At 40.6% G+C, this 25131-nt stretch overlaps 1 protein-coding gene across 1 annotated transcript in view; it reads right to left on the reverse strand.

The window, feature by feature from the left end:
- TMEM132E (transmembrane protein 132E) overlaps window positions 1–25131 on the reverse strand; it is a 662885-nt gene that overhangs the window by 115307 nt on the left and 522447 nt on the right. The window contains exon 2 of the mRNA XM_040336772.1: window positions 21715–22606. Within this exon, the coding sequence (XP_040192706.1) occupies window positions 21715–22606 (892 nt within the window). The remainder of the gene's footprint in view (window positions 1–21714; window positions 22607–25131) is intronic.

Genomic DNA, 25131 nt, shown 5'->3' on the forward strand with positions numbered 1-25131 from the left:
TCACTTAGGGTGGGGGGCCGGTATCTGGGGGCCCCCTTATTAAAGGGGGCTCCCAGATTTCGATAAGCCTCCCGCCCGCATACCCCGACAACCAATGGCCAGGGTTGTCGGGAAGGGGCCCTGTCCTCATCAACATGGGGACAGGGTGCTCTGGGGTGGGGGGGCCTCGCAGTGCACCCCCTGCCCCAGAGCACCCAACCCCCCCATGTTGAGGGCATGCAGCCTGGTACGGCTCAGGAGGGGGGGGCGCTCGCTCGTCCCCACTCCTTTCCTGACCGGCTGGGTAGCGTGCTTTGGATACGGGTCTGGTATGGATTGTAGGGGGACCCCCTATGCCGTTTTTTCGGCGTAGGGGGGCTCTCCTTACAACCCATAACAGACCTAAGGGCCCGGTATGCTCCTGAGGGGGGAACCCATGTCGAATTTTTATTTAAAATCCGGCGGGGACTTCCCCCTCAGGATTCATAACAAACGCCGCACACGTGTAGAATTGGTGGGAATCCAAGTCGGATCTCCCGTTGCTTCTATGACGCGCACGTTGGAATGTGCTGTCACTATTCCAGTGAGTGCGAGATGTCGGCGAGATGTCGGCACCATGTCGCCGAGAATCAGCGCGATGCTGTCATGCTAAAAACACAATATAACAAACACCTACTGTAGGAAACTCATCCTACAAGCTTTAACCAGTGCTTCGCTGAACACTGCTAGAAGTCACAAGACTGCAATATACTTCTAATGAGAAAAGGTATTTAGCAGTTTATATTTACTAAAATAATTGCATTTCCATGTTCTGTGTACTGTGAGAGACCAGATATAGTGAATGCAGGGCCCTGGGTTTAGTAACACTTTAAAGGGATGCAGATGGTGGTCCTTATTATGACACAGAGATTGCTTAGGTGGCAAGAATAAAGCCAGACCCTTCAACTCCCCCAGTAAGTTTGAGAAGGGACATTGTAAGACAAACATCAGTTTTATGAATCGCAAAAGTGGCTGAACAGAATATTGTAACTATTTCAGCAGCAAAATGGTTTTACATCTATAGACACTTCAACTGTGTATTTAGCGTTTTGTAATTTGCTCTGATTATTCGGTTTTAAAAAAAGTGCAAAAAGCACAGACGTAGTTAAGCAAATGTTTGCTTTAGCATTATCTGCTGTTGAGATAATTCCGAGCTGAGCGGGTTAGGAATATCCACTTGAATGCAGCACGTTATAACAGCGAACGGCAGATTGTACGTGCAGTGTCAATGCTGATATGAATGACGACAGGTCACTTGTACTAAACCTAGTATGAAGAGCCGACATTTTTTGTATTCTAATATCTTCCACCTAATCAACGTTACAGCTCTGTATTTATGTAGTTTTCATGCATCTCCCAAGTCACTCGTTTCCTTAATCCGTGCTGGCATTAAAAAGGGCTCATTAAACAGGCAGATCGTAGCGTATTAAGGTACATGCGTCCAGCACGTTGAAGGAGATGGAAATTGTTGTGAGCCAGTCTGAGAATTGGAGCACTCAGTATTCCGACGTGCCGATGAGGCTTCACGCTCGCAGCCGCCATTCCCTGGGGAAAATGTGTACGCAGGCGCAGCCATTACTCTGATTAGGGGCAGTGAGCACGTTGGGCCTAATAAAAGGATACACGGCACAGCATATGGTTTGTCTCGGTTATGTTAATAACCTGAGCAATTACAGCAGAACAAATGGTACAATTGTAAATGTATCTCCTTGGGGACTCATTTCTCTCTCTCTCAATCTCTAATAGTTTTGTCCCTCACTCTTCAATTCCTTTGCAGCAGGCTGCCAGCAAAATTCTCCTTGCTTGGAAAGCTTCATGAATTTTGCTTAGACAGTCTGTGTAATTATGCATTTTGTGATCCTAGTGTTGTTTGTACACGAAATGACTCAAGTCTGAAGGAGACAGAAAGCCAGTCTGGTGCTAAGTGTCCTTCTACTTCAGCAAGGGATTGCATACCATATGACATATGTCTGTAACAGGCCACTTCTGTCTTTAGTGAAACATGAACCATTCTCAAAAAAGCATCTACAAATATTATGCTGTCACATAAAAAAAAAAAAAAAACACTTTTAGTAACAGTGTACTGCAAAGGAAATAATAAAAGATTGAATGAATAATACCAGGATTTAAAGGAATCTGGGCAAACCTATTTTCAGGACAGCTGTTAGTGGTCACAGGCAGGGCTTTATACTAATTCCTAGCAGTATGTTCCTACATATGGTTCTGAACAAGCATGCTCTTCTATGGCACTAGCTATGGTAATGGCTTGTGTTGATGGATTTTACATCCCCTAAGAACTGCTTCTTTCCCCATAAAAATCTATGAGAATACAAAAGCACGTTATGAAGATCAAATGGAGCTTAAAGAATATGTAAACCCAATATTCCTGATCTGTGCCTGCTGTACAATGTACTTGTATGAAAAAAATATCCCGTTCTCTTTGTATTGATTCCTTTTGTGTAAAATAACTTGGTGTTCCTGCTAGTCCCTCTCATTTCCTAATAAAAAACAACCACACTAGGCATAAGAGCACAACATGGTCAGTTTTCTAGCTGTGCTTGCTTTTCTTAAATGATCAGACTTGTCCTGACATTCCCCCCGCCCCCACACAGCTGTTTACTGATAAGAGCAGTGTGCTGCTGTTTTTCATACCCTAGCTCTCTGAGCTCTTTATGCAGCTGAGAATAGAGAACGTGTAAAACCTATATAAAAAAAGGGGAATAAAGGTGTTCACATTTTTATATATATCTGTAAATATATACAGTATAGATCTATCTCTATCTATAGATAGATAGATAGATAGATAGATAGATAGATAGATAGATAGATAGATAGATAGATAGATAGATAGATAGATAGATAGATAGTTAGATATCTCTATAGATATATCTATATATATACAGTACAGACCAAAAGTTTGGACACACCTTCTCATTCAAAGAGTTTTCTTTAATTTCATGACTATGAAAATTGTAGATTCACACTGAAGGCATCAAAACTATGAATTAACACATGAGGAATTATACATAACAAAAAAGTGTGAAACAACTGAAAATACATTTCATATTCTCGGTTCTTCAAAGTAGCCACCTTTTGCAGTAGACACATCTCTAGACCTGGTAAGAGGAGACTGTGTGAATCAGGCCTTCATGGTAGAATATCTGCTAGGAAACCACTGCTAAAGAAAGGCAACAAGCAGAAGAGACTTGTTTGGGCTAAAGAACACAAGGAATAGACATTAGACCAGTGGAAATCTGTGCTTTGGTCTGATAAGTCCAAACTTGAGATCTTTGGTTCCAACCCCTGTGTCTTTGTGCGACACAGAAAAGGTGAACGGATGGACTCTACATGCCTGGTTCCCACCGTGAAGCATGGAGGAGGAGGTGTGATGGTGTGGGGGTGCTTTGCTGTCGACACTGTTGGGGATTTATTCAAAATTGAAGGCATACTGAACCAGCATGGCTACCACAGCATCTTGCAGCGGCATTCTATTCCATCCGGTTTGCGTTTAGTTGGACCATCATTTATTTTTCAACAGGACAATGACCCCAAACACACCTCCAGGCTGTGTAAGGGCTATTTGACCAAGAAGGAGAGTGATGGGGTGCTGCGCCAGGTGACTACCTCTTGAAGCTCATCAAGAGAATGCCAAGAGTGTGCCAAGCAGTAATCAAAGCAAAAGATGGCTACTTTGAAGAACCTAGAATATGAAATCTATTTTCAGTTGTTTCACACTTTTTTGTTATGTATAATTCCACATGTGTTAATTCATAGTTTTGATGCCTTCAGTGTGAATCTACAATTTTCATAGCCATGAAAATAAAGAAAACTCTTTGAATGAGAAGGTGTGTACAAACTTTTGGTCTGTACTGTAGCTATACACTATATATATATATATATATATATATATATATATATATATATACACACACACACATATTTTACCTTTCATTTATATGTGAAACTGAATGGTTGTTTGACAAGGTGAGGGTTTACATATACTTTAACTCCACCTACAATGAATTCTGATGATATCCAAAGCATCTGTAACTGATGTCAAAAATGCTATATTTGCCCATTGAAGCACATGGACAGCAACCCTTTATGCAGTATAATTCAAGCAATTTGAAGTTTTTGATGGGATGCTCTTATAGGCAACACCCAAAAGTAAAGTTTTTGTAGTTAATGAAGCCCGGCCACTTATATGTCTTGTAACAGCAACTTCACCCTATAGTAATTCCTTCTGTTCTGTCCACCTGGGAGTTTTGGATGTTCCTGTCCACATTTGTGTGTGTCAGCTTACATGGTGCTTTAACTCTCCTACATCTGCCAAAATAGTTAAACAATCAGTTTTGGGTAGAAAGACCCAATAAAAGTTTTTAAAAAATTTCCTTATTTTTAGTAAAAAAATTGGGATCCCCATGAATTCTTTGTTTTCTTTTGGATAGGAGCCTCCACCATGCTGTCTATGTCTCCATTGAGATTTCCCTTCACTACTTATCTGTTTTAAAGAGAAAGTGTTGCTGGCCAGTTATAATCCTATGGCCACGCATACAGGAGGATTCAGTCCTAACTATTAGCACTACTAGCGGACATGTCCATCACTTTCTTTTTGGAATTACTGCAAGGAAAGTGAGTGCAAGTCTCTTCAGTGGAGATGTAGACAGAAATAAAGACCTGACACTGTTTTTGCACATTGCACCATTTGTCAGTTATAGCAAATTAGTAAATTAGATTTATCAGTTTACTAAAGGCATTAGAACTTTCTGTAGGTATATATTCTGTATGTAGGTCAGGGCCGGATTAACAATGGGGCTGATGGAGCTGCAGCTCCAGGCCCCTTTCTCAAGATAGGCCCATTTGCCCAAAAAAAAAAAAAAAAAAAAATTTTTTTTTTTTTTTTTTTTAAGATTTTTTTTTTCTAAGATCGAATTTGGGGGGTTGTAGCTCGATGACCAGAGGTCACAGAAACCCTACATTTGGGGGTAGGCATGGGAAGAGCTACCCCACAACTGGTTAAAATATGGGATGGCTATCATTTATGGTTGCGGAGATACAGGCCTGCTTGCACAGCCTGTCAGAAGCTACATTCAGAGCGGCCAATATAAATACAAGCTGACACACTACAGCAGACTGATAGGATCACAGTGCTTATAATAATTATTTGTATATTACTCATGGTAATTAACCCCTTGCCACCCAGGCCAATTCTGACACTTCTCTACTACATGTAAAAATCATCATTTGTTTTTTGCTAGAAAATTACTCTATGGTGGTCTTTGCATTTTTTATGTTGCAGGGTACAGAGCTGCACGATTCTGGCTAAAATGAGAATTGCAATTTTTTTGCTTAGAAGATAGATCATGATTCTCTCACGATTGTTGCGGCGTAACATCATCTTTCACATAAAAAAAAAAAAAAACTGTTTTGTTTTTATGGTTTTTATTATTCATTGAAGTGGGCAAATGCAGTGTGACATAACATATTGCAGCAATAGCCATTGTATTCCCTAGAGTCTCTGCTAAAATATATATAATGTTTGGCAGTTCCAAGTAATTTTCTAGCAAATAATATTGCTTTCTAACTTAAGAAACAAGTGTTGGACTTTAAGTGGTTAAATTTAGTTACAATGTTAGTTAGTTACAATGTTTCATTTTGTTTACAAACTTCGCAGACTGCCCAGATTTGTTCTTTACACACAGAAGTGTATCCCTTTGATCTAAGAAGGAAGTGTCAGTTACAATGTTTCCTGTTAAAAATTTGGCAGACTGCCCAGATATTTTCTTTTGACAGCTGAAAGTCTCTCCACTTGTTATATGAAAGAATCAGCAAACTCTGCATTGAAGATCGTCAGGGGGGTTGAATCGAGATCACGATTTTTTTAACTATTAATTGTGCAGCTCTAGCACGGTATTTGCACAGCAATTTTTCAAACATGTTTTTTTGGAAAAAAATGTTACATTCATTAAAAAAACAGTTAGTTAGTTAAGTTAGCACAATTTTTTTTGGTATCCTAAGCGATGCTTTACATTTTTTTAGGTTACATGTTTAGAGTTACAGAGGAGGTCTAGTACTAGAATTATTGTTCTCGCTCTAACGATCGTGGCGTATGTAACCTGTGTGTATCTGGCTCTGATACTACCAGTGCCTACCCAGCCACTGACTAGTATCTCTCCCCAGCCTGTCCCCACACACCCTCTCACCTGCTGACCTGTGGATGGGGGAATCACTCCTGCAGTGTTATTGTGTTCTGCCAGTGCGTACAATGATCAGTGTTGCTAACTTTAGCTGGCAGCACTGATTGTTTTAAGAAAAAAAAAAAAAAAAAGGCTGGTTGTACTCAAGTTGATTAATAGATTGACTTGTGTAAAACCAGCTAGCCCATACATAGATTGACTATGGCTGGTCTCTGCATAATTGGCGTAATTTCAATCCATGTATGACCTGCTTAACCACTACTCAGTCCCTAAATATCCTTCCACTCCTGTACATAGTGCTCACTGTCATACTCTCCACACTCCTCTCCTGTACATAGTGCCCACTGTCATACTCTCCACACTTCTCTCCTATACATAGTACCCACTGTCATACCCTACACACTCCTCTCCTGTACATAGTGCCCACTGTCATACCCTCCACATTCCTCTCCTATACATAGCGCCCACTGTCCTACCCTTCACACTCCTCTCCTGTACATAGAGCCCACTTTCATACCCTCCACACTCCTCTCTTATACATAGAGCCCACTTTCATACCGTCTACATTCCTCTCCTGTACATACTGCCCACTGTCATACCCTCCACACTCCTCTCCTGTACATACTGCCCCATCAACAGTGCCTGCTGTCATACACTTCTCTCCTGTACTTAGTGCCCACTGTCGCACCCTCCACACTCCTCTCCTGTACATACTGCTCACTGTCATACCCTCCACACTCCTCTCCTATACATAGTGCCCACTGTCATACCCTCCACACTCCTCTCCTATACATAGTGTTCACTGTCATACCCTCCACACTCCTCTCCTATACATAGAGCCCACTTTCATACCGTCTACATTCCTCTCCTGTACATACTGCCCACTGTCATACCCTCCACACTCCTCTCCTGTACATACTGCCCTATCATACCCTCCACACTTCTCTCTGGTACGTACTACCCTCTGCCATACCCCCTCACTCTTCCTGTACATACTGCCCATTGTCATACCCTTCACACTCCTCTCCTGTACATAGTGCTTTTTTCCGTACCCTTTGTACAGGAGTACATAGTGCCCACTGTTAGACCCTCCACATTCCTCTCCCTCACCTGCACATACTTCCCACTTATATACCGTCCATACTCCTCCCCTATGTCGCTTACCCACAAAAACAGTTCTTTAAAATTATACTGAATATCCTCAATGTTACCAGCTCTAGAATGGACACACTTTTGTTAGTTCAACTAAAGGAAATATCAGTTCTCATATTTGTTCTGCCCCATTATTAGTACTCATTTAATTTTGTGATTACTACTATGATGTATAGAGGAACATCGGGGATCTCAGCTACTCTAAATATAGCACTTATATAAAAAAGTGGCCCTGAAAATATTTTTTAAATGTTGGCAACTGTGCACTTAGGCACTGCCCAAGGGCCACCGTCCACCGGGTCAGTAGGGGGCCCCATGAGAGGCTCCTGGGATCCTGTGATAATAAAGCTGTAGTAAACTTTCCTGACATTACTACTTTTTAGAGGCCCTGGGGTAGGTTATGCCACAACGTACAAGTATGCACAGCATATTAGAACATTAGTGTACACTTCAATTTTCAGACTGAGCCCTCCAGTGCTGCGATGAATCAGGCGGGGCCTGGACACTTCCATCTTCACCCGGTCTTCCTTCTGGGTTCTGTGCCTTTGGTCACTTGCCTTGGCTGGGCTGCGTTCATGTCATTCCCACGCATTTATTTATTATTTATTACACCCCATTCACACCTCCGCGACCAAACGCCTGACGCCGGCCGCTCATGCCGCTGGAGGGGAGAATTCCCATTGCTGTCTATGAGATGGTTCACATCTCATAGACGCCATACACCTGCGGCATGAAAAAAAGTCCCGGACCCTTTTTTTCAGGCGGCATTGGCTATCGGCCATACAAAGCAATAGGAAGGATTTGTAAAAAAAAAGTTACACTATTCGCGGCAAAATACGCCGCGTACGCGGCGTTACTTGTCGCGGAGGTGTGAATGCAGCCTAAAAGGCCCCACCAAAATCCTCAGCACCAGGCCCATGATGTTCTTAATCTGGCCCTGATGTAGGTATTTTGTATGTAATATTGTTTCTTAATATATCTCTTTGTATTGCTTCTTAAAAAATCTCTAGCTTCAGGCTGGTAATAGTTGTCAGTTGTCTATTTAACTGCACTCTGGACTGCACAAAAATGAATAAAGCAAAAAAAAAAAAAAAACCTGTGTGTGCATATGTGGGAGAGGGGAGGGGGCAAATTAGTCAATATACAAACTTTCCCCCTGCTTCTGTCCATAGCTGGGTGTCCTTCCGCCTAGATTTGAGCTACTTAGTATTTCCTGGAATCTTGTAGGAAGTATGCTGACACTGGATCGCATAGCTGGTTAAACAGAACTACAATTTTTGAGCTGGTAAAACAGATCACACACACATATACAGTATATGTGTAAAGATAAACACCTGCAGCGGCACACAATTAGAGTTCAACAAATAATCACAACATGCAACAATTAGTCACATATCTATATAAAGTGCAAAAATCAACATAGATATAAATATACAGTATCAATCCTATAGTGCATTATATTATTGCATTTTTGTGTGGTTAGGTGTTAGACTATATCAGGCACCACATCCCTGGAATAATATTCACAGAGCCAAAAATGTTTAGTGGGATTTTATGGTGCCATTGAGTTAACAAAGAAACAATTTATAATATAAAACTTGATTTAAAATGTTTACATCATTAAAATCAGACATGTCATTTACATGATCAGATGGTATATTTACATAAGCAGTAAAAAAAGTAGTATATATTCCCAACATGTTTCGCCATTTAGGGCTTCCTCAGGGGTTTGAAATATATTATAAATTGCTTCTCGGTTATCTCTATGGCAACGGTAGAATACCACTAAATGTTTTTGGCTCTTTGCAGTATAATATCACAACGAAAATAAAGTATATACTGTATGTATAAAAGTGCTGATAAAGTGCAAAAAAGTCCTGTATCGTCCAAACAAAAACATAGGTATGATAATTCCTCCAATTCCTCCTTTTCCCAGTGTAAAGAAGCACCACCAGCCACTACCTCATGAAATGAACAGTCACCAGAAAATGTACTACAAAATGTGTAGCAAGCTTAGCATGTCATCATAGGTGGTGGTCATCCCAGATATCGATTCGCAGTACTCTCTTCTCCAGTTCCCAGCACCAATCAATGCTGCGGCAATCAAAGCTCACACCAGAGCCAGCAAAGATGGGAATAGTGTAATATTTATTGCACAATGAGAATCACATACATAACACGCACAACAAACAGAATGATATGCAAAAGCACTGTAACTCACATGGAAAGCCTTTAGCACTAAAGACTCTGCCCCAATGCACATTTCAGTCAATGCATATTTATCCAGTAAATATACAGTATATTACTGAAAATGTAAAGAATGTCTTTCTTATAGTTAAGTTCTCAGCAACAAAGAGCTGACTCCTCAGAGGCAGTGTCTCATGTAGTATGGTTAGTTTTTGAATTTTTTTTTCTTCTCCCCAGACTAAGCTACACAATAGACAGCTTAATGGCAGACAAGTCTCAGTGACTCCAAGAATAGATGATGAGAGCAATGAGCGTAATTGGTTATCAATTTCCTTACGTCCTCCCCTATAATTGTTCTGTCAGTTACTTTAAAAGGAAAGTTAATTTTGACTTGAAAAGTCTGCAAAGCATCACCTATCTGTGCCCTAACTTTACAAGAAGTGTAAATTTAAACCAAAAAATAGACATTTTAACTATCCTAAAAAAAAATTTTTTATTATAAATCAACCGTACAGAGCCATTTTAGGACACTGGCGGGCCCATGTTAGATATGCAGTGATCACCCCCAAAGGGCCAGTGGAAATAACCCAGATCTCCCTTACTTGTTCTGATGTTAAGAGTCCCAGGTACCAGTACCAGTTCCAGTTCACACTGACTAAATTCAGGCTCAGTCTAGGGGTGTCTTTTAAAGATTTATTTCAGAACTTGAACACAGCTGGATAAAGGAATAAGGGTGCAAGATACTCCACAAATGCACACAGGCATTAGAGGACAGATGCTCAAGCAAAGTCTTTTAGTAGCAGCCTTACATAATGATGGAGGTTGAGGTGACTGAAACTTTAGGTGAAAGGTCCTACTCACAATGTCCAGAGGCAGCCCTCCAACCTGCTCCCCTGCAACACTCTTCAGTGAAAGGTTTTTCTCTCCAGCCCGACTTCCTCAGGTGATGCCTTCCAGCAAGCTTCTTTAAATCCATGTCCCTCCAATGCACTCAGCCAAGCACATGATGAGGCCTAACGGCAACAGCTCTTCAGCTGCCTCCCAAGGGCAGAGGCTCCAACAGAGAGAGACCCCTCTGATCAGACCCTCCCAAACATTTATCTTCTCCCCAGCCACACCTCAGAGGTTGTCAGACAAATATTTATAAACCAATGGCTAACCCTCCTACTTTATTTCTAAAAGCTTCTTCTGGAGGCAGGCATAAACAATCAAGCACCAGGCTTAGGGATAGTGCTGACCAGACTTTAAGAATAAATTGCTGCTCGGCTGGGCACCACAGAGCCAAAAACTAATTCTAGCCAGCCAAAAAATGGTCCAAAGAGGTGCTCTGTGGAAGAACCGGTTGGGTCACCTACAATAGAGCTCCTATGTGAATTTTATATGTAGGTGTAGGTCGGACTCAGCTGTAGACACTCACTACTCCTCTATATGGTGCTAGAACCAGAAGTCCATCTATTGTGCTGCTAATTGTATTCTTGCTCCAGGTCACCAGCTTAGAAAGTACTGAAGTACATAACAGCCAGTTTACTAGACTTTTCAGATGTAGGTCAGTAATAATAGCCCCAATATTTGTGTTTGGGGTTGGATAGAAGCTGGACCTTTTAGGAGGTATAGTTATTCTTCTTTTAGAAGCCGTTAGCAAAAGCTGCTCTTTTTTTACATCCTTAATTATTTGTTTTATTTTGTGCATTACAGAAATCTTTATCGGCCATCACAGTGATTATAAGGCACACTGCTCTGTGCCTTTTCCCTGAGGTAAGTTAGGGAAGGAAGGCTTGTTAAGGGCTGTGTGCCCACTGGCTGAGGAGGCAACCTGCAGACAGGCTGAGAAAATATGGGACAAACTGCATCCACTTTGAATTACTATGAGATGCAACATTTTACTCTAAAATTTGGGAAGATCCTATGTTATAAAAAAATGGGTGGCAACCCTGTGCTCTGGAGGGGAGTCGGGAGGATAGGATATGGGGCAGATTGTACAGAAGAGGTATGGGGGGATTATGACAGCAGGCAGTTCTTTAGAGGAGTATGAAGGATGTGATGTGGGGCAGAATGTGCAGGAGAGGTATGGGTACATTATGACAGCAAGCAGTATGTACTGAAGATAAATGTGTATGATGATGGAAAGTAAGTGCAGAGGCTATGACGTGCAGAAAAAGAGTGTGAATGATGAGCAGTATGCGTTTGAGAGGAGTGGGTGAGAGTGTGAGTTTAGAAGAAAAATCTAGGGCATATGGCAGTGAACAGTATGTGTAAGGGGTGCTTGTGATTGGCTGATGGTTGGCATAGGACAGGGACCCACCTGCTGGTAGTTGTTTATCCTTGCTATATTGTGCCCAAGTCCTTGCCAAAGGCCTTTCCACAACATTCCTGACCTTTATATTTTCAAGAATGAAATGACCACACAAATAATAAGGTTTCTGCACTTCTGTTGTTGTTCAAAGATGGCAGTGACACTTCACATCACACAGACATACATTCTTTGCTAATCACATATAGTGGACGTACCATAGTAGTCGTTATGTGAAAGCTACACACTGCATGTCACCACTAAGCCATCTTCCTCTAGTAACTCTCTCTCTTTCCCAGGGTCATTAGTACTCACTCAGTGGGCTCTGAACATACACAGTAGGCTTATTGCATCAAGGCCATATCTCTCCTGTATGCCATTCCAGAGATAGGACTTCTACAGCTACTCCTCTAATCTGTAAATTTCTCCCAGGATCTCCAGGTTGAAATAGCACTCACACAGAGAACACTTTGTCTGGCCTAAAGGGCCTTTTGCATCCTGCTCCCAGCCTAGTTAGACCATGTTTAGTAAAACAGAATGACTACAGCCAAGTGCAGGCTGGTCTCACCATGTCTTTATGCCCTGTTCAGGACCTCTGCATTAGCTGCCAACATCTGCGTGCCTAAAACTCTCCCCATCCTGACATATACAATATACGGGAACTAACTCCACCCATTACATCTCTATAGGAAGGCCTTGTCTAAAAGGGATCTAACATTCAGTTACACTATTCTCTGTTGCCACACACTATTACTAAACTAGCTAACTGCACCTGGTTACATATGTGCATGAAAGGAGTAATGGGCAGTGTTTGCTGGATAAGTGTGTGGGGGATTTGTCATGGGACAGTAAGTGCAGAAGAGAAGTACCAAGGATGTAGTGGTGGGCAGTATATACTGGAGAGGAGTTTGCAGGGTATTGTGGTAGGCAGTATTTGCAGTCAAAGAGTGCAGAGGGTATGACAGTGAGTGGTGTGTGCAGGAGAAGAGTGCAGATTGTATAATGGTGGGCAGTACATGCTGGGGGGAATTTAGGTTTGCAGGTAAGTAAAGGGGGAAAGCCTGACAGTGTCTATAGCAGGGACATGCGGTGAGGTCAGTGGCTGGTGAGGCACTGGCTAGTATCAGAGCCAGATACACACAGGTAACATATGCCATGTTTGTTAGAGCGAGAGCAATAATTCTAGCGCTAGACCTCCTCTGTAACTCTAAACTTCTAATCTGTAAAAAAAATGTAAAGCGTCGCCTATGGAGAGTTTTGAGTACTAAGGTTTGGCGCCATTCCACGAGTGTGCACAATTTTAAAGTGTGACATGTTAGGGATCTATTTACTTGGCGTAACATCATCTTTCACATTATACAAACAAATCGGGTTATCTTTAGTGTTTTTTTTTATATTCATGAAAACCGTTTTTGAAAAACGTGTTTGAAAAATTGCTGTGCAAATTCTGTGTAACATAAAAACAACCACCATTTTATTCCATAGGGTGTGTGCTAAAACAATATATATATGTAATGTTTGGGAGTTCTGAGTAATTTTCTAGCAAAAAAATGATTATTACATGTAGGAGAGAAGTGTCAGAATTGGCCTGGGTGGCAAGTGGTTAATTACCATAAGTAATATACAAATAATTATTATATATTGTTTTTAAGGTAATTTACTATATTTTCAAAATCTGTACTTAAGCGGGTGGCTTAACGGACAAATTACTGAAGTCTAAAGTTATAACTTCCAACCAGTAATTTCATAGTAAATAGATAAATAATAAATTATTATCTTATAACGTATAGCATATAAATATATGATTTAGCCTGATTATAACAGTACCCTTTCAGCAGCAGAAGATTATCATACTCCCTCTTAACTGTGTGAGAAAAATATGGGATTATGAGTAAAACTTATACCCATAAACCCATGTTTTTTCCTTGTAGTTAAGAGCGCTGGGCTGGAAGGGAGCATTTTTCTTTTAGACACATGCCCCCTACAATGACACTGCAGTAAGAGGCGTGCCTCCACTGTAGCATTTTAATTGGACAGCTGGGGCTAATGGTACTTTACCATTGGTCCAAGACTCCAAGCTCCAAGTCCATTGAGCTCAGTGCCTCTGACAACAAGTGAGGAGAGGCACTGTGAGCACAACCTCTCCGTCTGCTGTAAACAGAGTATGGCAGCTTGTATTTAAACTGGCCACATTGTATGTAGCTTCTGACAGGCTTTGCAAGGAGTCCCGTATCTCCAAAACCATAGGTCATAGGAGCCCCAAATTTTTACTAGTGGTGGGGTAGGACTTTGGCTTTTTTTTATGTTTTTTAGGCTCTGCCTCCCCTCACTGCACGTTCCTGGTCAATAGAGAAGGCAGCGTCAGGCCGGACTCCATCCAGGCTTTATCATGGAGGAGGAGATTCCATAAGAGCAGGGGAAGATTTATATATCATCGGCTGCTGTCAAATTATGGGGCAGGGAAAAAGTGTCAGGCTAGTATGGGTGAATAGTCTCCCTCATGTAGTTGTTAGTGGTATAAAAACTGGTATACAAAAAAACCTGAAACAAAACCAAGAGACAAAAATAGAAATGAGGTTAGGAAACTCCCCGTACCAGCACTATTGTAAATAGAAATAATGAAATGTACAGAAAGAGTAAAAAAAAAGCCCAAGAGTAGAGGGAATTAAGTGTATGAATGTGTTGGGGGTGTGGCTTGGATGGGGTGTGGCCTGAGATTGCTTTCACTATAGACACTATCAGTTTTTGATGGGTGTGCAACCTTCCTGACATGTATGGAGGTATAAAAGGTAACTGGTATGTATGGGAGTACAGAGAGGAACTGACATGTCTGTAAATTAGGGTAGTGGTATATTTCAATCCTCATCACTTAAGGAAAGGAGAGGTCAGCTTTTTTATTTTTACTTGTAAAAGTATGCAGCTTTACTGGCATTGGACTCAGGATGCAGTGTTTAAAGAGGAACTGCAGTCTGCTCACATAATTTGTAATAAAAACATCTTTTCCATTCTGAAGTTTCCCTCCAACCACTTTGCATATTATTTTATATATACTATGATTCTGTATCTGCCAAATATGTTGCAGAAATCTCACTCCACTAAGTATGGCTGCAGCGCTTTTAACTTTGGGCAGCTGAAGAGGCTGCCTGTACACTTCCTGGATTTACACAGACACACAGAGGCATACCTGCAGCTCTCATTGGTCCTCTTATGACTCACCCCCTCCCTTCCTGGCAAACTCTCATGAGAGTGAGAGAGAGAGAGCTGTGCATGATGTCATAAGCCTAGGCTAATGACCAGGCAAGAAACAGGAAGTGGGTTGTATAAGGTACTGTATTTATTGGCGTATAACCCTCACTTTTTTACCCTGAAAATAGAGGGTAAACTGTGCCTGTGTGTTATATACAGGGGGCTGTGGAAAGTTTTTTCCCCCGAAACTTCCCTCTAAAAGTTAGAGTGCATGTTATATGCCTGTGCGTGTTATACGCCGATAAATACGGTATTTACTGGCAGAAAAAACATGTTTTACTATCCAAAGTTAAAACAACAAGGGCAAAATATTTAATAGATGGAAAGATGCAGAAATGACTGAAGGTCCTTTTTAATTAGCAAAGCGCCCACCAATGAATAATTTAAACTTTTGGAGGGCCCCCTGAACTGTTGTGCCTGCATCAAATGCCCCTTTTACTATTACAATAAATGCAGTTCTTTAGCAATATCACTCAATATCACTGTATATTTATCAGTTTATATCTAAAAACAAAAAAAAAAAAACATCACCCACATTTGTTGTGTTTTTTGCTGGTTGTCAAGTACTGTACTATGTTATGTGCTGGCTGTTTAATTTACTGAGCACTCAGTGCTGTGTTTTTTCCCCATTCAGAGCTGGGTTTATAAAGGTCTTTCAGTGCACTGCTGTTAGAGTATTGAGTGTTTTGTTGCGCTTTCAGTCCTCTTGTTGAGAATTCAGCATTTTGTTTTTGACAGTAAAGCCCTGTACACACGATCGGCCCATCCTATGAAAACGGTCTGATGGACCGTTTTCATCGGTTAACCGATGAAGCTGACTGATGGTCAGTCGTACCTACACACCATCGGTTAAAAAAACGATCGTGTCAGAACGCGGTGACGTAAAACACAACGACATGCTGAAAAAAACGAAGTCCAATGCTTCGGAGCATGCGTCGACTTGATTCTGAGCATGCGTGGATTTTTAACCGATGGACGTGCCTACAGACGATCGTTTTTTTTTTCTATCGGTTAGGTATCCATCAGTTAAATTTAAAACAAAATTGCTTTTTTTTAACCTATGGATAAATAACCGATGGGCCCCACACACGATCGGTTTGGACTGATGAAAACGGTCCATCAGACCGTTCTCATCGGTTTAATCGATCGTGTGTACGTGGCATGATACTTTTTGTCTACCTAATTTGTGCTAAATTACTGATACTGCTTTAAATGGGATCCAAAGTAATCTTGTCTTGAATAACGATTATTTAAAGGTCCAAGTGAAAATCACCAAATTTTGTATAATTTTGATACATTAACTTTCATAGTATTAATCTCTAACAACCAATCAACAGACTCTTCAAAGTGATGAACATTAAAACCTGACAGTGCAAAAGTAAAACATATACATAAAAGGCAAACTTGTTTCTTTAGTTTTGTATAAAGTGGAGATGGATTAGATGGATTAGAACACCTGTCGTTCTTATTGCTGTCTGTGCCCCGCATTAGGGAAATTCTCCCTCTCTAAAAGTAAAAGGAAATCAAATTTGAGCAGACAACAGGACAGTAATAGAGGGGAATCTTCCAATGGAGACACTAGTTCTGGTGACACCCTGGGTTTCCCTTACTTTGAAGGGATTTATGCTCACTACCTGTTTTGGCTATAGGACAGAAAGTGAAAGAAAATCTCCCCAATGAGACACAGATGGCAAAAAAAAAAAAAAAATTACATATGTTATAACTCTCCCTCATTATGTAAAATAAACAGAAACAAGTTTTGCCTTTAGTTTTACACTGTACTTTAAGGCAGCCATGAAAATGTTTATATTCTCCATGGTTCTCTTGCTCCAAGTATCATTCACTAAGAGACACAAAATCAATAATATCAAGGGTAAAGGTGGGACCACAAGGTATACTACAAATACAACAGATTTTGGTGCTTTTAACCAAGATTCATGTACATGTTAGAAAATATTGGTGGATTTGGGTTTCCAGCAGATTAAAGCTGAACCCCAAGTAAAAACTATTAGACATTTGCAATGTAAGAATAAGTTACCAATAATGATGTGTTCCCTGTGTGTGGCTGCTGCTGCTTTTGCTAGTCTTGTTTTATTCTTCTTAAAAAAAATACGTACCTACCTGCCCAGATCCTCCTCTTTTTGGGTCTCTTTTCTGTTCCACTGGCCTCTCCCTCCTGCCGAGTGCCCCTGCAGCAAGCAGCCTGCAATAGGGGCACCGGAGCCGAGCTGCAGCTTGCTATGGGGGCACCTGAGCCTAGCTGTAGTTTGCTATGGGGGCACCCGAGCTGAGCTACATGTCGTGTGTCCATTCAGACATGCAGCCATGGCTAGATCCCGCCCCTTCTCTCCTCATTGGCTCACTGACTTTTATTGACTGCTGCAGGCTCCAATGCTGTCTCAGCCAATGAGGAGGGATTGTTCCGAGCAGCCAAGTCTCTCCTTCAACATCGCGGGATAGAAATGGGCTCAGGTAATTATTAGCGGGGGGGGGGGGGGGTGGCTGGAGGGAGCTGCTGCACAAAAAAGGTTTGTTTATCTTAATGCATAGAATGCATTAAGATAAAAACCTTCGGCCTTTACAACCCCTTTAATTGTATTACTCCTATACACTACTGTAAGCATGTACATCCTGTGCTGAAATTTCCAGTTCTTACTGGAGTATGGTTCCCATAGTGGTTGCTCGCTCTCCACCTCAGCCAATTATAAAACTTGTCAGTGAATACAAGGTGTTTGTTGATTGGATGAGTGGGATCCTAATGCTTACCAGTCCCTCCTTCAACACAAAATGCATTGTATAAAGTGAAATGAATACACAATGTTTTATGACAACTGAGGTCGAGAGTGAGCAACCTGATATGATAACTGTACTCCAGTCGGAAACTAATATTTATTGCTGGATATTCAATGTTTATGGTGTTATATAAGAGTAGTACAAATAACAGTTATAGCAAACTCAGCAGCCACTTATTGGTTTAACCCTTGCAATTGTCTAAAATTATTTTTTATCCTGGAGTCTAACTTTAGTTTTTGGCCTTACATAGAGTAGGGAAGGATTAGAACTCATCCTTCAAGTCAGGAAGAAAGAAAAAAATCAGTGGCGGGGACTAAGACAGCAGTAAAAAGTCTGGTAAAACACAGAGACAGTAAGACCCCTTTCACACTGAGCCACGGACAAGTTAGCGCTAAAGCGCCGCTCATTTTAGCGGGTCTTTAGCATTGTTTAAGCGGCACTTTTAACCGCAAAGAAGGTGTTAAAAAAATCTGTGTTTAGGTTGCTTCCAAATTGCTTTTCGGACCATGGGCAGGCAAACTTCCCCAAATATGCTTTTCCTAACGTCCTGCAATCGCAATGCACCGGTGTGAAAAGTCACACTGAAATGAACAGGAGGTAGTTTTTAGGCACTATTTAAAGTCTATTTCTAGTGCTAAAATGCCTGAAAACTGCCGCAGTGTGAAAGGGGTCTAAATTAAAAAACATTTACAATGCTCTAGACCACACATAAGCATAAACCTGCAGATGTGAGAGAAACATCCTATTGTCCTCTTGTAAAATTGACCCCTTTCACACTGGGGTCGTGGCCACATTAGCTGTAAAGCACCGCTCATTTTAGCAGCACTTTAGCACTGTTTAAGTGACACTTTTTGACCCAAAGAAGGGGCTAAAAGTGCTTGTGTTGCGGCGCTTTTTGAAACTTTTCAGATGCTTTGGAAGCGCTACAAAATCATTTCAATGGTCAGAGCGTTTTGGGAGCGCTAAATACAGTGCTCCCAAACCACTCCAAAGATGCTACTTGAAGAACTTTTCCTAACATCCCACAAGCACACCGCCCCAGTGTGAAAAGTCACACTGAAATGAATAGGAGGCAGTTTTCAGGTGCTTTACAGGCAATATTTCCAGCGCTAAAATGCCTGAAAACAGCCTCAGTATGAAAGGGGTCTTACAATTTAGTTTGTACCAGTATGACATTTTGATGATTGCAAGCGCTATTATCATGACATGGCTAGAGACATGATGATTTGTGTGGAACTGTAGAATAACTGCAGCAACCTTGGAACAGTCACAATAGATGTCAATTGGTGGCATGCTGGAGTGACTGACTGCAAAAGACAGCTGTTTGCTTGACTCATGGGACAAAAATACAACTTAGAATTTTTTGTATCATTTTAGTTTACTTTTTTACCCTTTTACAAGCTTAGTAGGCTCATCATGCTGCTGTTGAAATGTGCCACAGCATGTTGCCGAGCCTATAAATCCAAGGCATTTACCCATTTCTGGTTCCAATAACTCTCATTTATGTCCATACAAAGGGGCATAAAAGATCACTAATGCAAAAGACAAATTTTAAATGCAGCACTGCTTTGTGCATTTCCCAAGCTGCTGTCACTGATGAAAACCTGTGACATTTTCAAATTCAAACATTGCAGAAGCTTGTTAAAGTCAAGGAAATTGGATACATGTCATTAGTAAAGAGCATATTTTTTTCCTGTGCATGTCACTAGTGCTGTCACTACAGGCTCCTGAAATGGGTTGAACATAACATCTTGTACAGAAACAGATAACATATTCGCACAATGTCATCCATCTGTGATGTGCATTTTTATAGAAGTCACTGTGCGAGAAAAAGACACTGAGGCTCCTATAGTGCAAGAGCAGTGGGTAGGACTGGGGCCTAAGTAAACCTGTTATAAGTGGTATGCATACCACTAGCCTCACTGAAGTGCCAGAAGGTATTGCTAGCAATCTGTGGCACCAACTTGACATTACATTTTTGGAGCAATGGAAGAGTGTTTTGCTATTTTATTTGAAAATCCAGAGGCTTAAAGGGGTTGTAAAGGTTCATTTTTTTTTTCACCTTAATGCCTTCTAGGCATTAAGGTGAAAAAAATCTGGCAATGACGCCCCCCCCCCCCCAGCCCCCCGGTTTTACTCACCTAAGCCCCGAATCTCCGTGGGCTTGTTCCCGCAACGGTTTCCCCCAGCTTGAGTCGGCTCGTCATTGGATATTATTAGCAGTGCAGCCATTGGCTTGCGCTGCTGTCAATCATATCCAATGACACGGCACGCCGGGGGGCGGGCCGAGTGATACAGTGAGCGGCTATAGCTGCCGGCTGTATCACAGGAGTGCGTCCGCAAGAACTTTTTACCATGCGAGCTCGCATGAAGGTGAAAATTTCTTGCAGGGGGGAGCCGAGACAGCCGCCAAGGGACCCCAGAAGACGTGGATCGTGGCCACTGTGTGCAAAACGAGCTGCACAGTGGAGGTAAGTCTAACATGTTTGTTTTTAAAAAAAATAAAAAATTCTATTTAGTAATATCAAGCTTGAAGGTTCCCTTGGTTTTGAGGGACATTTGTAAATATCTACATGCACCAAATATGAAATTGTTCTTACTGAATGAACTAGATTTTAAACATTTTAACGCAAGATACAGTAGTATGTAGCGTGCTTTTAGGCTAGAACAAACTATTAGGTTGATTATAATAGAACAGCTCACAGGAGCTGAAACAAACCCACAAATTCTTTCAGACTGAACAGACCTTCTGGCCAATGTCCTAATTGCCAAGAAACAAGCCCAGGTCGGGGCTCAAAAGAAAGGCAATCTTCTAATTTTAGTACATTACATGAAAAATCTTAATGTAAGTGCATCAACACAGCATAATATAGTACTTTATCATTTTCTACATAAGTATATAGACATTAACTAAATAGTGTTCCAGCTTCAGAAGCCCCTGTACTTCCTATATTTCCCTAAATATATAATGCTAGTGCTGCAAATTTTCTAATGATGCTAATGCATGTAGTAAGGTTATTTGACTTTGTGATGTTGACAAAAAATATATACGGTATATATTTCTCAGCGTGGGCTTACTAAGTCTCAGCAACAACTTACAGCTAGAAGACATATTTAAACATTCAGAACTGAAGAATCTGGGGGCAACAAGGCAGTTGTAATGTAAGACAGTGGTTCTCAACATCAGTCCTCAAGTACCCCCAACAGGCCATGTTTGCAGGTTTTCCTTTATCTTGGTGCTTTAAATCAGAGTCAAGGGCTTGGAATTTTGGACAGCTATTTTATCTAAGAGACATTCCCAAAACATGGTCTGTTGGGAGTACTTGAGGACTGAGGTTGAAAACTACTGATGTAAGACACACTGACAAATGAGGCCATGCATTAGATACATGTAACTTATTACAGTGTATTATTTTCTAAGTGTATTTAGCTGCATATAGAGTGTATAACCAGGCTTAAAATGCTAGTATGCGATGTGCTTTTTAACATACATGTGTTCTACTGGCAGTATGTGTACAATATTCCTAACTTCCCTGGGTACACAGTGCATCATTTGATATTATAAAGTGACCTGTTCTTATATGTTATGAGGCTAGCTTGAGGTCTACTGTATGCCAATTCCATCCATACTCCTATGGCATTCTGTTTTTTGTGTTTGTACAGTAAGCACCAAAAGCAGATTGCATGGGTTACTCTATATTTATACATTTTTTACTCTACATTTTCTATGTAAAACACACTGTTTACATTAGAACATCACACATTATGAACATAAATAACATTGTTTCTTTGAAACAATACATACTGAATTAATTTAAACTGCAGTATTACCTGAGAGTGAAGTGCTCCACTGTGGAGTTTGGTTGCAAGTACAGCAAGATGCTTAGGATCTCTCCTGGCCTTAGAGGTCGGTCTGGTAGCCTTATGAAGATATTTGTATCCAAATGCTGTTCCTGTATTTGCTGCACCTGAATTGGTTCATACAGACTTACACTACCAATGCGGAGAAGGGGATGCTGAGTTGGAGCTTCCCCTCCTCTTCGTGACCCTACTTCATTTTGGCAATTTCCACTTGAGTCTGGTGCATGTAAAGTATAGAATAATTCTATTTGCTGACTTTCTCCATTAAGATCTGCTGCATCAGGTGAGGCTTTCCGTCTTCCCAGGGGTGCAGCTGGTAACCCAAACCAGCTTTGTGGGAGTTCAGCCTGAGCAAGACAAGTAGCAAGACTTCCCCGTAACCGGCAAGAACTCTTGAGTTCCCGCATTTCCCGGAAAACATGTAACCGAACACAGGGAAGACGTTCTGTGACACCAAAATCATCCCAATCCCGACCAGCTACATAAAAGAGCACCTGTACTACTGGTTGGGTGGTAGGCACCCTTGTACGAATTATATAAGCTCTCATTTTCCAGTTTACAGTTAATCTGTCAGGAACCTCCAAGATGCTAGAAGGCTGAAGAAGTTCCTTTGGCAAAACTTGTCCGGAAGCAAAAGGTCCCAATGTGACATTCAGAATTGGTAAATCCTTTGTCTGAAACACCACAAAAGGCTCCGACCGTTGTAGGAGGGGCATACTTGAATTCCATGTTGGTAGAGGACCATCTTCTCTTAAAAAGAAGGCTAAGCGGGTATTGGAGAGGCGGTAGCTCACTGGCAGTAAAGCAGATGGAGATGGTGGAAGGGCTGTTGGATGGATTGTGGGGAGCACTTTGCAGGATGCTGAAAAAGAAAAATGTGAAGGTCAGGAAACAGGTAAGAAGCTAGGCAAGACCTATAAAATGAATACTTAGCATGGCATGGGTCTGTACCCTGTACTTAAAAAAATGTGTTGTATGGGTAAAAAGTTTAGTTTAATTCTTAAAAAGTCAGTTGAGAAGTTTCTCCTTTAATATAATGTTCTATCTATCTATCTATCTATCTATCTATCTATCTATCTATCTATCTATCTATCTATCTATCTACTCTCTTATTTTAGTGAAGAACAAGTCATACACTGGCATTTAAATTCTATTAATATTTAAAAGTCTAGAAAGTCAAGTGACGTTCTTTTGTTAGAAAACTTTTTAACAAAATGCTGTTAATATAAATGTTTAATCCCCATAATGTTTCCTGTAATCACAGTATAGACCTTTGCTCCAGGAAATGTATGTTATTTATTACAATCACCGCCCTTAGAGATAGAACAGATATGGTAGAAGTACTGTAGATGCATTTGAAATATCACACCAGAGAGCAGTTGCATATTTCATTTTTTGGACTTAAAGGAGCAGTAAAATATTTTATTTTTGCTGAAATTACTGTTTACAGGGTATAGAGACATAATAGTTAACTGATTCCTTTTAAAAATGATTAAAAATAGATACAAATCAATCATATAATGTGCCTGCAGTTTAGTTTCGTTTTTAAACTAGTTTCATGTTTCTGTGAAGTACAGAGACACACAGAACAAAAACAAACAAACACAGGGCAGTGTTTGTTTTTAAAATGAATCTGATTGGTTCAGAGGAGTTTTAGACACACAGTAATAACACCTTCTTGATCATGGACCACAGTGAGAAGCTTGCATGAGTTTTTTCATAAGGAGCCAGACAAGCAGGAAGTGTGGAGATCAGAGAAGGATTACAGCTACCTCAAAGCAAAAACGAACAATGAGGACATGAAACCAGGACTGCAGTAAGGTAAAGGAAGAAAAAAAAATTCCTGTAGTGACCCTTCAAGATTTTCTTTCTAACATAACCACAAAAAAAAAAAGGAAAAATTGGTAAAGCATCTAAATGATGGCACTGTTATATATAGTACATATACCCGGTATATATATATATATATATATATATATATATATATATATATATATATATATATATATCTCAGCTACTTTGCCACAGCTATTTGGCATGATTGCATTGAATTGCAGAGATGAAGGAATAGGGAAAAAATAAGACAAGCTGAGAAAATCACTAAAGCATCTCTGCAAACTGCTAGAAATGTTCAGAGGAGAGATCACTTGGTACTCAGTGCTCTGATGGTTTCTTTAACAGTCAGATTCTGAATTCTAGCATGGAAAGATCTGTGAATCGTGCAGAGTGGTAGAGGGGGGAGCATGTGTCACTGCTTCTAATGGGGGTTAGGGAAGAGTATTTTCCTGCTTAGTATTCACACCCAGGCTCTTTGCTGAATGCAGACTCACTACGCATCCAGAACTTGGCCGGAGCTCCTCAGGGAGATGGGTGTTTGCCAGACATATGGAGGACAGAGTTGATTTCTTAACCCATTTATGAAACAAACATACTAATCAAATCTTTGTCTGTAAGGACATAAATAACTGTATGGCTGCTGTTACACTGCAAGTTTAAACAACACACATCATTTGACCTAACACTGTCCAAGAGAAACCTCTCGACAAAGACAATGAACTGCTTTTATCTGAGGACTTGCAAAATCATAATCAATGCAGATGATACACAATGTTTGACTTTTCGGCTACTTTACTTTGGTCCTCTTGTTCTCTTGTCTAATTATGGCTACCATACCATAAGGATAGAAGTATGGCAGTTGCCTCTGCTGACTTGTTTTTATAATGTGCTGACTGGGGTTGTCATCCTGATCCTGGCGTTGCAAGCTAGTGAGCCATTGATCTGGAATGTGCTTACAGCTAATTAAGTCTGCACTCATCCCTCATACTTGTTCTAGGTTGGTAATGTTACATATAGTTACATAGTTAGTCTGGTTAAAAAAAAATATACAAGTTTATCCAGTTCAACTAACAGAAAAAAAGCACACAGACACAAATAGAAAACCGCCAAATACACAGGGGTAGATTTACTACTATGCATGGTAGCCAATCAGCCTCCAGCTTGTTCAATTAAGCTTTGACAAAAAAAATGGAAGCTGGTTGGTTTCTATGCACAGCTGCATCAGATTTTGCACACTCTAGTTTTAGTAAATTAACCCCACAATCCTATACCCACAGTTGATCCAGAGGAAGAGAGAAAAACAAACAAAAAAACAAACAAAAAAACAATAAAGCACAATCCAATTTGCTCCAGTGGGAAAAAAAAAGAACCCTTCCTGATTCCCACAGAGGCAATAAGATATTCAGTGGATCAATTTTACCTATAAATATTAGTATCCAGTTAGACTATTGCAATTAGGAAATAATTCAGGCCTTTTTAAAAACAATCTACTGAGCTGGCCGAAACCTGCTGTTGAGGTAGTCTATTCCATATTTGGAGGTTAAATAGTTT

This window comes from Rana temporaria, chromosome 2, assembly GCF_905171775.1.
Source record: "Rana temporaria chromosome 2, aRanTem1.1, whole genome shotgun sequence".
Lineage (NCBI taxonomy): Eukaryota > Metazoa > Chordata > Amphibia > Anura > Ranidae > Rana > Rana temporaria.